The following is a 13,860-nucleotide window of genomic DNA, read 5'->3' as shown; positions in this document are numbered from 1 at the left end:
GCGCCTGGCTTCAGCCTGGCCCAGCACCAGGTGTTGTGGGCATTTGGAGAGTGAACTGGCAGCTGGAAGATCTCTCTGTCTTGGCCTTTCAAAGAAATAAAAATAAACTAATGACTTTAAAAAGGAATACCTGTGTGAGAGAGCTTGCTTATTAACAAAGCTGAAGGCTACCGGATGGCTTGTGACACTCTCTTTTCAGCCTTGTGATTTTATTCTTGCTCAGGTTAGTGTTGCTGTTACCATTTTCAGACACGCTGAGTGTATGACCAGATAAAAATGCAAATAAGAGCCTGAGCCGGCTCCTTGTGACTGCAGGGTCACCTTGGGGCCGCACCGGCAGGGGAGGCCCTTCCTGTAGGTGAGCGAGGGTGAAGGTGGCTGTACCTTGTCCTGTGGGTTGCTGCCTCTGATCCAGCAAGCCGGCTTCCCACAGAACAGCAGAGAGGGGCCAAGAATAGGCATGGAGACCGCATCAGGGTAACTGGCCAGTAAGTCTCTGTAAGAAAACCCCAGGAGGGGCAGCCATTGTGGTGCTGTGGCATAGCGGGTGAAGCTGCCGCCTGTGACGCCGCCATCCCAGATGGGCGCCGGTTCATGCCCCAGCTGCTCCACTTCCGACCCCGCTCCCTGCTGTGGGCCTGGGAAAGCAGTGGAGGATGGCCCAAGTACTTGGGTCTCTGCCACCCACACGGGAGCCCCAGAAGAAACTCCTGGCTGCTGCCTTCAGCCTGGCCCAGCCCTGACTGCTGTGGCCATCTTGAGAGTGAACCAGTAGATGAGTCCTTTCTCTCTCTCTTCCTCTGTAGCTCTGACTTTGAAATACAAAAATAAATCTTAAAAATAGAAAGAAAAAGGAAAAACCCAGGAGTTATTATCTGCAAAACTGCCGTGGTCATGCCCCACAGAACCCACACAGAGGGCTGCCAGCCAGGCTCGAGGAATGCCAGCTCTGCCCTGCACCTCGGAGCTCCATTCCCCTGGGCAGGCGGCTTCTAGAAACACGCCTCTTCCAGCCTCCCAGCAGAACGGCTCTCGGTACACGGCAGTGGGAGGCGGCGGGCCCCATATAACCAGCAAAGGAACGCCGGGGAAATCCCCATTCAGAGCGGCTCGTTGCAGAGGAGCAGATGGCGAGGGAAAGCCAGCACGGGTGCGGGAATGGGCCGGAGGAGGGGCAGCCGCCGCTGCAGAGGCTGCCATGGCCGTGGCCTGGTCTCAGCGAGGGGGGTGCCCCTCACTGCTTCGCTTCGGCTTCTCTCCCGGGGCACGGCTGGACTCACAGATGCACCGTGTCTTCAGAGGAGCTCTCCTGGCTCCTCTCAAATGCTGTGCTGTCTTCCGCTGCCACAGCCGAGGGGAGCTGCCCTCTGCCCACCACCTCCAGGCCATCGGTGTCCTCCGAGAGACCGAGAAGTGACAGATTTAGCTGCCGGAAGCCAGGCACCACCCGAAGGGGCCTAGACTAGGGCAGGGATGCATGACCCACCTGCTGGCTCAGGCCTCGCTCTGCTGGGAGGCCCTGCAGCTCCTTGCGCCGGTACATCAGAAACACACTCCGGTCCCAGGTGTAGCGGTACCAAGCGTCCCTCTGGGCCAGCAACCCTGGAGCGTGCCGGTCCCGGGACCCTCAGCACGGGCTGCTGGGCCTCCCCTTCCCGCCCCACTTCTCACAGGCTCTGAGGGAGACCGGCCCAGCACCATTTCTGGGAAGGGTGAAAAATACAGCTTCCCAGGGACAGCTGGACTCCGGTGCTCTCGCCCAGAACCTCCTGCAAAACGAACTTCCAAACAACCCAACATTTGCATCATGGCAAAAAATCACCACAGCACCATTGTGCTGCCCCATGGGCCAGGGCCTCTTAGTTCCCTCGTTTTACCCTCTAAACCAGAGAAGCTGAGGTCAGAGCAGGTAAACAAACTCTCTGGGGTTCACAAGCCCAAGACAGCTGGGACCCGAACCCTAGGCTGTGTCAGGCAGGCTCGAGCAGGGCTGACAGAAACAGAGCGCATCCACCTGCATCATCCTGAACGTTCTAGATGTCACATGGAAAGGGTTTTTTTGTTTTGTTTTGTTTTAAGAAGCAAAAAGCAGGTGAGATTCATGTTAGTTACAGTTTCTTTAATCCAATATATTCAAAATATGGTTATTTCAACATATAATCAATATAAAAGCTATTTATAAAACCCTTTTCCACACTCATTTTCACAACCCAGGAGGCTGTCTACACTGCTGGCCTGCAGGGCTCCAGGAGCTGCGTGCGGCTGCCCCGTGCTGTACTGCTCCTCTGCCTTCCCTACCGCTCCCATCACCATTCTGCTCAAGAGAAGGTTCTGGGGCTTACCTAACACAACACGGAACTAGGAAGCAGTCCCAGGTTTGTCTCACAGCAGAGCCACAGTGGTTACGGCTGCACTGCCCTGACTCTGGGCCCAGGCCCCAGAGGCCAGCTGGCAGCCGTCCTGCTCCTCACCTGTCTCCACCTGGATGCAGCGGGGCTTCCTGATGTGTGTGACTGGTTCCACCAGGCCACGCTGCGTTTTTGTCTTGGTCATGAGCAGACCTGTCATCTCATTGCCCAGGTATTCCAGCGGTGCCCAGAACCCACCGGGCTCCTCATAGGCCTGGCGAGGGAAGACGGACAACTCTGAGCACCTCAACGCTCCAACACCTGCCTGGGCCAGAGGCTGGGGGAAGCTGGACAGACAGGGGCAGCACAGACTGCAGATGCTCCCTCTGGGGAACTCACTGCTGCCCCAAGAAAACAGCCGCACTCTCTCTCCAGTCTGCAGGCTGCCCCGGTGCGGCCTACACCTGGCGCGGGCTGCTGCGGGCACAGCAGTGACAGAGCAGACTTCAGCAGGGTGCCTGGCGTGGTCCAAAAGCTGGAGTCTAAGCTTCTGGGAGACAAAGGCTAAGCCTGCTCTGGTAACTCAGTGCCTGCGATAGCTTCCTCTTCAAACTGACTACCAGTGACTACCATAGGCTGAATCACTTAACCGACAGGTCCCCCAACACCCAACACTAGGACCATAAAGGCCTCCAGGCTTGACGATGCTTTGTAACTGATCCCCAACTTTGTAAACTGAGACAGGCCAGCCTCGGTGTCCAGGATCCGCCCCTCCCTCCCCCCAGCCACAGCTGGAGGGGCTCCAGGCTCCTGGGAATGGCCATCCTCACTTTCCCATCATGCTGTGTTGGAAGTGAACGGTCGATGCACTCTCGCTCCTCCTGGATCTGTCTGTAGGTCTCCCCAGTGTGCATCAGCAGCTCACTGACTGGCTTCTTCAGGTGTTCTAGAGAGAGAGAGAGAGAGATAGGGGCACGTGAATGCAACCCTTCCACCAGGTCAGAACACACAGGGGCCCTGCAGAGGGCCACGTAGAGCAGTCCCAGTCACTGGGCTAATTTGGGGACCTACTAAGACTTAAGAGTGAGAAGCTCTTGGGAGTGAACAGCACAAATGTGGTCAGTCCACATCAGATTCTGAACAGGTCAAAAGAGAGAGGAAAAAAAAAAAACAACCAGGCCAGAGTCCGCACCGCATGGTGGGTGGAGGCCAGGCGGGAGCCCCACCCACCCTGCTCACCACTGAGGGCTCCCTGCTGCTTCTTGCGCAGGGCTAGGTGATGCTGCCAGTTCTTCAGAAAGTTGTGCTTGGGAGGTGGGGCCCAGGGAAGTCTCTTCTTTTCCTTTGGGGTCTTCTGCTTCGATTCTTCTTTAGCTGAGATGAGGGTCAACAGACAGGGCGGGCTGTGGATGAGTTCAGCCAGCTGCAAAGCAGAACGTGGGCAGGCGGAGGGTGGGGGGAAGGCTCTGGACTCGGGCTGAGCAGAGACTTCTCGCCACCTGGATCCCTGCTGCTGTCCTGCTCTGCCGAGAAGTCCCCTTCTTCAGGACCCCAGGGTGGCGGCTGACAACAAATAGAGCCCGTAGCCAGAAGAAGGCCTTGGAAGTGGCTGCCAGTCCTGTCCCCTCCAGACAGGAGACTTCTGTTCTAAGACTGTGGCCAACATCTTCTAGCGTGGTTGTCCTCACAACTGATAACTGCCACCTTCACCAGGGGTAGCTGAGCCTGTTTTGTTTTATTTGCATGACCCCAGGTCCCCTGGTACCTGAGAGATGGACAGAAGCCTGGCATGCTGGGAAAGCCACCCAAGGGGTGTGTGCAAGAGTGGGCCAGCTCCAGGAGGAGAAATGTAGCAGGGTAACAGAAGAGGAGGGGGACACAAGGAGCAGGGACCCTCAGGCCTGAGGCCTCAGCCCACCCAGACCCGCTGCTGGGCTGCACGAAACAACCTCAGTGCCATCACACAGGACGTCTCTGGCAGCTGAGGCGCGCGCACTGGCTTCTGCGACTCGCTATGGAAGTGGGTGTCTCAGCGGAGGGTCAGCTAGCACCTCCAACTCCAGGCCCAGACACAGGACTGTGTCTCTAACCCCGCCCTGCGCAGCTCTGCCGGGCAGGGACTGAAAGGCCTTCGGTCACATCTCTCCTGCGGCAGCTCTGTGTAAACCCACCTGGGTATTCCCCCGAGCAACTGCTATCCTCTTAAAGTCTTGGAGACTCCCCAAGATATGGTGCGGCAGGATCTGGTCACGGCTCCCGAAGCTGTTGCCTGGACCTGAAGGGGCAGGGGAGGGAAGGGAGGACAGGCTGATAGAAACCACTCCAGGGCGGGCCCACGAAATCACAGGCCGGCGGGGCCGGGGCCCAGCCTGGGCCTACCATAGTAGTCCAGGGGCTTGGTGATGACATCTGGACTAGCCGGATGCGCTACCAAGCGGCAGACCTTCCTGCGAGCATCCTTGGGTTTGAGTTTTCGGATGATGAATTTCTGTGTGATGACAGGTTTGTCTTCCGTTTCCGTAAGACGAGGAATGTGTTGCTAAAGAGAGAGGAAACAGAGGCGGCTTCCAGCTGAGGCGGGGAGGAGGGAGAGCACCGGCCGTCTCCTCTGGCCCAGTTCTCGGTGGCATTCCTGAGGGCTGACAAATCTGTTTCTCCAGCCCTGTCCATATGTTCTCTGGAGGAGAGGCCTGTGTCACAGACACATGATTGCTAACGTCCTGGAGGCAAAGCCCTAACACCTGCTGCCTCTTCCAGGTGGAGTGTGGGGGCAGGGTTTAACAGCTTCAGCCACATCTGTGACCTTGCTGCCAAAACTCATTTTCCGACCTGCGAAATGGGGAGGTGGCCACCTGCCTGCCTTTCTGGGACACATGACATCTCTCGCTCTCATTTGCCTGTGGCTCTGTACGAATCTTGGACGTGGTAAAAACATACAACATACTAGACTCCTTTAGGTGCTATGGTGAAGAGGATCCGTGTTCAATGGATTTTTCCATGGAATGTGCCCCTCCCTGTGAGAAGGGAGCAGGTGGAGAGGCTGTGGGCGTGGCTGCTGTTCCAGACTGCGCAGGAGGGCCCCATCCCTACCTTCTTCAGGTCTTCTGTCTTAATGGCCAAGGCGAGAATATCATCTCCTTGTAGGACATTGCTAACAGGCTCAGGCTCTTCCTGAATGGGGGGTGTGGGCTGCTCAGGGACCTTTGGCCGCTTCTTTTCTGAAGAGAAGCAGAAAGTTCTAAGTGCTTAAAGAATTTCTCCTGTATGTATAACTGTTAAAAAACCCAAACAAACCACACATCTCGATTAGACTGCAAGGCCGCCGGCAGGGGAGCAGAGGCCGGGCAGCATTCCCCCGCCCCCTCCCTCTGGTCTGCCAGGGACTGAAGCTCCAGTAGCCAGGACGGAGACAAGCAGCTGTTCCATTTCAGGCCATGTGACTTAAAGCTGGACAACGCTGGGTACATATCACTTAACCTCTGTAGGCCTCAGTCTTCCCATCTGTGAAAACAAGAAGTTGGGCTAAATCAGTGTTTCCCAAATATGAATCCCACGACTGCCCCAGAATCTTCCTGGAGAGTTTTAGAAATACAACTTTTTATTTTTAAGACTAGCTTATTTATTTGAAAGGCAGAGTTACAGAGTGAGAGGCCGACATGGTCTACATAGAGTTAGAGGGTGAACCTGCTGATTCACTCCCTAAATGGCCACAACGGCTGAGCCATGGCCAGGCCCAAGCCAGGAGCCTGCAACCCTGTCTGCGTCAATCATATGGGTGCAGGGACCCCAGCACTTGGGCCATCTTCTGCTGCTTTTCCTGGTGCATTAGCAGGGAGCTGGATTGGAAGTACAACAGCCTGGACTTGAAACAGCGTTTTATGAGATGCCAACACCACACAGGCTGCTTAACTCACTGCACCCCAAAGCCAGGCCCCCTAAATACCACTTCTTGGCTCCTTCGTGGAGCCAGGGCTGGCGAGCTGGGGAGCTGTGCTTTTTAAAACTCTGGGTGATTCTGACGCTGTTGATTTGGGGCCAGTGGATTAGATGTTTTCCTGGCCTCCTTCAGTGTTGGCGCTGATCTCTTCTTCTGGGTGAAGGCATCGGATTTCCTAAGGCACTGGTTCAAATGCAGGTGCTCTGGGGGGAAAGGCAACACACTCCATGGAGCACTTGTTCCATATTATTTCCTTTAATAAAGACCGTTCAAGCAGCACCTATGTGCCAGGAACTGTGCTAGTTCCAGATCTCAAAAAGCTCATGCCCAGCGACTACGGGGGCACCTGTGGGGTCAGAGAGGGCTTGCTCAGGAGGCGATGCTTACAGTGAGAGCCGAAGGATGAAGGCCAGGGAAACGGCACAGGCAGCAGGCATTCCCAAGGGAACGGCATCGAGGGGCCTGGAGGCAAGAGTGGCATAGACCCACGCCTGCAACACCAAGCATGTGTTTTTAAATAGCTGGAGCATAGCGAGGTGGCAGGTGGGAAGCAAGAGCCGGAGAGGAAGTGGGAGCCATACCCCGGAGCTCGGTGAGTCACCGGAAGGGCTCAACAAAGGATGGACCGGGGGCGCCATGTGGAGACGAGAGCATTTAGGAGTCTGCCACAGTAAGGGCGTGATGGATACCGATGGCGGCTTACGGACCGCACTGGACAAAAGTCAGGGGAACAGGCCTTGCTCACAAGCAGTCACCAGAGCTGGGCATGGACAACTCACCAGGCAGGAGAGGACGCGTTCCCTGCCTGCCTCCCACTCAGGGCTCCCCGGGTTCCATGGCCACCCTGTCTTCTGCCCTCTAGTTCAGGATGATCTCAGGTAAGGCCTTTCACAAAACAAGCCCAGGAAAGCCTGCCTCCTGACTTCAGGGCGTTTAAAACAGAGTCTGGGGGCCAGTGCTGTGGCACAACAGGTTAAGTCTCCGCCTGCAGCGCCTGCATTCCATACGAGTGCTGGTTCATGTCCCGGCTGCTCCACTTCTGATCCAGCTCCCTGCTAATGAGCCTGGGAAAAGAAGCAGATGATGGCTCAAGTGCTTGAGCCCCTGCTACTGGTGTGGGAGACCCAGAAGAAGCTCCTGGCTTGGACCTTGCCCAGCCCTGGCTGTTGCGGCCATCTGGGGAGTGAACCAGCAGATGGACAATCTCTCTCTCCCTCTTTGTAACTCTTTCAAATAAATAAATAAATAAAACAAAGTCTGGCTTTATCCATTGCTTCTCACAGTAGCCCAGTCTTTTAGTATCATTAAAAGCATCATGGCAGGTGTGCGGGTTCACAAAATCAAACTATCTTTTAAAGAAATGTCCATATAATCGATGGTAAAATAAGCACACCACCAAGTCAGAATCATTCCAAACCTAACTCTAAATTCAGCCTAGCCTTGGGCTTTAAGCTCTACTCCCACCTCTCCTCTACACAAACTCACTGAAGCTGGTGGCAGTCCACAAGAGAATTGGTACCACTTGAAGATTTGCTTTTTAAATGTTTTTTTTTTATTTTATTTTAAAGGCAGAGAGACTGAGAAAGAGGGAGAGAGGTATCTTCCATCCACTGGTTCACATCCCAAATGCCTGCAGGCTCCAGGGCTAGGCCAGATCAAAGCCAAGAGCCTGGAACTCCATCTGGGTTTCCCACGGAGGAGACACAGCCATCCTCTGCTGCCTCCCGAGAACATTTGCAGGAAGCCGGAGTGAAAGCGGTTTAACCAGGGCTCAAATCAGATACTCTGAAGAGGGACGCAGGCACCTCAAGTGGCAATGGAGCTGCTACACTGTGGGGAGCAACTGGGAGCAACTCGGACTAGACTAAGTTACTGGAATTAAGACTTATTCTATGCATCTGCTCTCCCACAATATGGCGCTGGGAGAGGAGGAAACAGCTTCTACACAGCTGCCTCCAGTTCAACCAATAAACAGCAGGACCTGCTCCTGATTGGAGGAGAGCAGCGTACTCGGCGTGTGGGCAGCCGAGTTGGGATTGGTGGAAGAGGACTATAAAGGAGGAGAAAGACAACATGCACCGGGAACATCTATCTGAAGGAACACCTGTGCAGCCCACGATAGAGCCGTCCGGCGGTGTGCCGCTCCCCCGCGGAAGTGGGGAAAGTGGCAGGGGGAACCGCCCCTCCACGGAGGTGGAGGGACGGTAGCCAACCCGGGAAGAACCAGCAGCAAACCCGGGAAGGGCCGAGCAGACAAAAGAACAGCGCAGGGTCCTGTGTCGTTCCTCCACGAAGAGGGGGACCGACATAATGGTGCCGTGACTTGGATATGAAGCCTAGGCAGGGTTTAGTGTCGTTCCTCCATGAAGAGGGGGAGCGACACTACACCAAACACCACCCTGAAGTTTTGCTTTTTTTTTAGAATTTTTTTAAAGATTTATTTTATTTATTTGAAATACAGAGTTACAGAGAGAGAGGTAGAGACAGAGAGAGAGGTCTTCCATCCGCTGGTTCACTCCCCAGATGGCCACAACAGCTGGAGCTGCGCTGATCCAAAGCCAGAAGCCAGGAGCTTCTTCAGGGTCTCCCATGTGGGTGCAGGGGCCCAAGGACTTGGGCTATTTTCTAATGCTTTCCCAGGCCATAGCAGAGAGCTGGATCAGAAGAGGAGCAGCCAGGACTAGAACCGGCGCCCATATGGGATGCTGGCACTTCAGGTCAGGGCTTTAACCGGCTGCGCCACAGCGCCAGCCCCTGAAGTTTTGCTTTTATAAATATCTTGGTACTATTAATTATTTATATTTCCAGGACATTTGCTTCCTCTGCATCTTGGCTGCACCTATATCTTCCCAAGGAGAGAAACATCTCCTGAAGCATGTTTGTTACTGGTGGGGGTGTAATTACCACGTATGAATAAATACAAACCTTCACCACTGACGACCAATGCCCCCATTGCTCCAGGGATGGAGAAACTAGTTTTTCATGTTTGCATCCGACTGAATTAGGCAGGGAAATCCTGGTCTGAGGTTTTTCTGAGAAAGTCATCTTGAATGTAATATATCAGTGTTCAGGCAGGGAACTGGGTGTTTTAGTTAATAAACCATTTATTAAAATATATACAAAGTCAAATTCATCCTAGAAAATGTTTACCAAACACCTCCTGCATGTCATAAACTGTAGAGAAGATGGGATGAAAGTTTAAAGTGGAAGGGCGAAGACAGCACTATGGTGCAGCAGCTTAGGCCACAGCCTGCAGTACTGGATCCCATATGGGTGCCAGTTCGAGTCCTGGCTGCTCCACCTCCAATCCAACTCCAAGCTAATGTGCCTGGGAAGGCAGCGGAGAACGGTCCAGGTCCTTGGGCCCCTGCACCCACATGGGAGACCTGGAGGAAACTCCTGCCTCCTGGATTCGGCCTGGCCCAGCCCTGGCCATTGCAGCCATTTGAGGAGTGAACTAGCAGATGGAAGCTCACCCCCAACCCCCGTAACTTTGCCTTTCAAATAAATAATCTTAAAAAAAAAAAAGTTTAAAAGGGACAGTGCAGTGGCTAAGCCACCGGTTGGGACTCTTGCATCGCATACTGGATGGGAGGCTGGGTTCCAGTCCCGGCTCCAGTTGCCATTCCAGCTTCCTGCTAATGTGCACCCTGCGAGGCAGATGACGGCTGAGGTGCTTCAGTCCCTGCCACCCACATGGGAGACTGGACTGAGTTCTTGGCTCCTGGCTAATGCAGGCATTTGAGGATGGGAGATTTCTCTTGCAGCCTTTAAGCTAGAATAAAAAAATATTTTCCAAATGAAATGTCTCCTTCTCTTGAGGAACTGAAGAACGAGGCAGACACAGCCAGCAACCCTGACGCTCCAGGAGCCTGCGTTAGCGGCACAGGCAATAGGTTCGGTCAGACATCAAAGGGGGAACGGATCCGTGGGATCACACAGTGTGGGGCTCTAAAGAAGGTTCAGAGGAGCAGCCGCAGAGGTGGCTTCCCAGACTAGGTCGGGCCTTGAAGGAGAGGCAGGCTTTGTACAGGTGGAGCAGTAAACGCAGATGTTCCAGGGGGGTCACAGCCCGGGCACCGCTGGAGACAGGGCCGAGCGTGGCAGGGCAAGGCTTGCCGGAGTGGGGGGGGTGTTGTTGGGCATGAGAAGGAAACCAGGGCATGGGGGCTCTAAGAGGATGGTTCAGTCATCCGATCTGCGGTCCAGGAGAAAGAGCGGGTGAGAGTTAGCGTTTCCAAATGGTCCACCCAAGAGGCAGCCAGGTGGACCGAGGGGCAAAGGCAAACTGGGGAGACCGGCCAGAAAGGAGGAGCCCCAGGGCTCATTCCAGGACTGCCCGCGGTGGGGCGGGCTGTCCTGCTGCTGAAACCCAAGCTGAGGGGCTTGAAGGAGCCAGCCCCTTCCATGGGGCATTGGGATGACAACTCCGCGGGGGCAGGGGCTCAGGTGGGGTGAGGGTGAGGGGTGGGAGAGGAGGGACTACGGAGAAAGAACCCTGGACTCTGTTTCTGCGTCTTATTTTACCTAAATGTTTCTCTTTTTTAGGGTTGATTGAAGTCTCTGGGAAACTCTGACTTCAGGGCTGCATTGAAGGAACCCAGGTGGGGACTGTCCCCACCAGGCAGAGCTTTATGGGGGCAGGGCAGGGCGGGGTGGGGGAGACAGTGAGGTCTGATACTGCTGGGACCAAACTTTTCTGTTTCTTAGCAACAAGACCAGGGAGAGACCTGGCACTCAAAAGGGCTCTCAGGCCCCTAAACAAATTCACAGGCACCAGACTCGCCTGCATTTTTGAGAAACACAGCACAGGATGATTAGCTGCATTGTGGCGTGGGAGGTGGGGGGAGCACTGTCCTTACCACATTACAGGCTTCCCTGAGAGACAGCTAAGGAAGAAAGGTAACGCTCAAGTTCAACGCTTTTGGCTCCCCTCCTCACTCAGGTGCATGTTCTTAACTCAAGGGCTATTTGACTAAACGAAATCTCTCCTTGTTAAAAATAAACACGCAGTGAGAGATCGTTCCTTGATTTGTTTACAGAAGAAAGTTCAAATCTGATTACAGTCTCCCAGAAACTAGGTGAGCAGGAGGCGGTGGCTAGGAGAGGCTGGACTACCCTTGGAAAAGGGGGACCAGACATTTTTCTCTCTCAACTATTAGAAAGTGTGTCACGAAACAGCATCGGCCTTTTGTACTATGAAGAAGCATCAAAAAAAAAAAAAAAAAAAAAAAAAAAAAAAAAGCCATGCTGAAAAGCTACCAAGCGCTTGTTGGTTTTCTGGGCCTCCCAGGGAGCCCCCTGGCCCCAGGCCTGCCTGGCCCTCCCCTCACTCTGAGCTCTCCCCAGGACGCCAGGCTGGGTCTTCCAAGGGCCGGCAAGAGCACACCTAGCCTTTCTCGCCCTTTCATGCTTGGGCCCCTGCCTCCCTAGGCAGCCCCTCTGGCTCCCATGCTCACAGCTCCGAGAACTTAACGCTGCTTTCTAGACCTTGAAGAGCAAAAGCAAGCTGCTGCTGCTCCTTTTTTTTTTTTTTTTTTTTTTTTTAAAGTCTTCCATAAATGGCACCTTCTTCAGAAAACCTTCTCCTAACTCTAGCATCCAAGGGTTGGTGCTTTGCCCTCCTGATCCCCAATGGGTGCCTGTATCCAAGCATTTCTATTTCTACATTTGTCAGAATGTCCTCATTAGACTCTGAGCTTCTTTCTTCTTCTTCTTTTAAAATTTTCATTTTATTTGAAAGGCAGAGAGAGGGACCAGCATGGTAGCACAGAGGGTTAAGCTGCCATCTGCAACGCTAGCATCCCATATGGGCACTGGTTCAAGGCCCAGCTGCTCCACTCTCCACTTCTGATCCAGCTCCCTGCTAATGTGCTTGGGAAAGAAGTACAACATGGCTCAAGTTCTTGGGCCCATGCCACCCAAGTGGGAGACAGATGAAGCTCTTGACTCCTGGCTTCAGCCAGGCCCAGCCCCAGCTGTTGCAGCCATTTGGGGAGTAGACCAGCACATAGAAGCTTGTTCTCTCTCTCTCTCTCTCTCTTATTCTGCCTTTCAAATAAATAAATAAAAAGAAGAAGAAAAATAGAAAGAAAGAAAAAAGAAAGGCAGAGAATGAGAGACCTTCCATTTACTGGTTCACTCCCCCAAATGCCTGCAATAGCCAGGACTGGGTCAGAGTGAAGCCAGGAGCCAGAAACTCAATTCCAGTCTCCCATGTAGGTGGTAGGGACCCAATTTCTTGAGCTATCATCTGCCCCCTCCCAGTGTATCCATTAGAAGGAAGCTGGAATCAGAAGTGGAACTAGGCCTTGAACCAAGGTGCTCCAATGAGATGCAGGCATCCCAAGCAGCAGCTTAACCACGGCAGCAGATGCCCCTACACCCACTCCCCCACATTCTTTCCCCCCATGTGCCTTTCTATGAGGACCAAGTTCACACAGTAAATACTGACACCCCTGTTGACCGGCTCAGGGCTCACATATAGTAGCACTGGGCAAAGGGAAACAGTGAAGAAAGATTGAAGAGGGGCGGGCTGCAATTGGGAACCCGTTGCTGGGGGGTCAGCCTGCTGTCACACACCCTGTGACTCTCCCATCTGAGCCACGGGGCAGCTGTGGAGACCAGGAAGCAGTCCCATCTAGCGATTCCTTCCGGGTTAACCAAGCTGGACAAGCGCCCCAGCGGCTGCAAAGAGGCATGTGGCAGGAGACGGCGGGCGGGAAACAAGGAGCCCAGCCGGGCTTCCTTCTGGGTGTTTCCAGCAGGCTCTTCGGTGACACCCGCGCAAGGATACACACCCAGGTGCTGGGTTTCATCACCCCAATTCCTCTCCCCAGGGGCGCCATTCCTGACCCTCCTAGCCTTAAAGCCTTTTCTGGCTATTCTGCACTCACCCAGCCAGGGGAGCCTGCCTCCTGGTTACCTCCCTTACACTGGGTTGGAGGTGCCTTCCCACCCAAGGCCACCTGCCCACCGCTGCTGTCCGAAGCCCCGCGTCCCTCTGCCAAGGCCCGCTGCACTGCGCGCCTTCCCTCCCCAGGGTCCCTGCCTTGCCCATGGCACCCAAGGCCACTTCCCGGTAATCTTTAAACCTCCTCCCCCGAAGTCATCCCCCACCCACCAGGGCCCGTGACCTGGCCCCCATCCTAAGAACCCCGGGCCCTGTCCGGTTCTCCTGGACGCCTAAGGCAGCCAGCGCCAACCTTTGACGCTCTCTGTGGGCTCCATGAACTTGTTCGCAGGTATTCTGAGGCGGGATTCCTTCTTGAGAGACTTCATGGTGCCGCCCCGGGCTGTGAGCGTGGGCCTGAGCCGCCGGGCCCGGGGACACGGAGGCTGCGCGGCACCCCCCGCGGCCCTGCGCGCCCCCGCCCGCCAGCGGCCGCGGCTGCGTCCATAGCAACCAGGCCCCGCGCGGGGGCGCGCACCCACCCAGCTTGAGCGGAGACTGCTTGGAAGTCCCGTTCATCTTCAGGCCGCGGCCACGCGCACGCCACAGGCGGCTCCTCGCGCCGGCCGACCCCGAGAACGCCCCCGGGCTCGGTCCGTGGCGTCACAGGCGGCGCCGCGAGC

The 13,860-nt window shown here is 54.9% G+C and overlaps 1 protein-coding gene and 1 long non-coding RNA gene across 12 annotated transcripts in view; both read right to left on the bottom strand.

The window, feature by feature from the left end:
- MYCBPAP (MYCBP associated protein) overlaps positions 1-13,860 on the bottom strand; it is a 21,060-nt gene extending 7,200 nt beyond the window's left edge. For 5 of the 11 annotated variants that reach the window (XR_011383277.2, XR_016224190.1, XR_016224191.1 and 2 more), the window contains exons 1-11: positions 13,491-13,820; positions 5,826-5,849; positions 5,439-5,566; positions 4,728-4,887; positions 4,520-4,623; positions 3,588-3,771; positions 3,179-3,294; positions 2,472-2,622; positions 1,487-1,602; positions 1,281-1,396; positions 385-496 (exon numbers count right to left, since the gene is read on the bottom strand). Coding sequence is in view for 8 of the 11 variants with exons in the window: in XM_051825541.3 (XP_051681501.3) it covers positions 385-496; positions 1,281-1,396; positions 1,487-1,602; positions 2,472-2,622; positions 3,179-3,294; positions 3,588-3,771; positions 4,520-4,623; positions 4,728-4,887; positions 5,439-5,566; positions 5,826-5,849; positions 13,491-13,566 (1,287 nt within the window). In the remaining 3 variants the exon portion in view is untranslated. Of the gene's footprint in view, positions 1-384; positions 813-1,280; positions 1,397-1,486; positions 1,603-2,471; positions 2,623-2,747; positions 2,992-3,178; positions 3,295-3,587; positions 3,772-4,519; positions 4,624-4,727; positions 4,888-5,438; positions 5,567-5,647; positions 5,779-5,825; positions 5,850-13,490 lie in introns of those variants that run through there. The other 6 variants (XM_089318162.1, XM_089318163.1, XM_089318167.1 and 3 more) reach the window with 6 other exon arrangements.
- Positions 5,944-6,794, bottom strand: LOC149121161 (uncharacterized). Its single transcript, XR_016224192.1, has 2 exons — positions 6,673-6,794; positions 5,944-6,488 (listed from the first exon to the last, which is right to left on the bottom strand). It is a non-coding gene; the product is annotated as an uncharacterized LOC149121161 (long non-coding RNA).

Source organism: Oryctolagus cuniculus, chromosome 17, assembly GCF_051225735.1.
Source record: "Oryctolagus cuniculus isolate XC-2025 breed Fujian yellow rabbit chromosome 17, ASM5122573v1, whole genome shotgun sequence".
NCBI lineage: Eukaryota > Metazoa > Chordata > Mammalia > Lagomorpha > Leporidae > Oryctolagus > Oryctolagus cuniculus.
The sequence above is the reverse complement of the archived record's forward strand: the minus strand, read 5'-3'. Positions and strand labels throughout refer to the sequence as shown.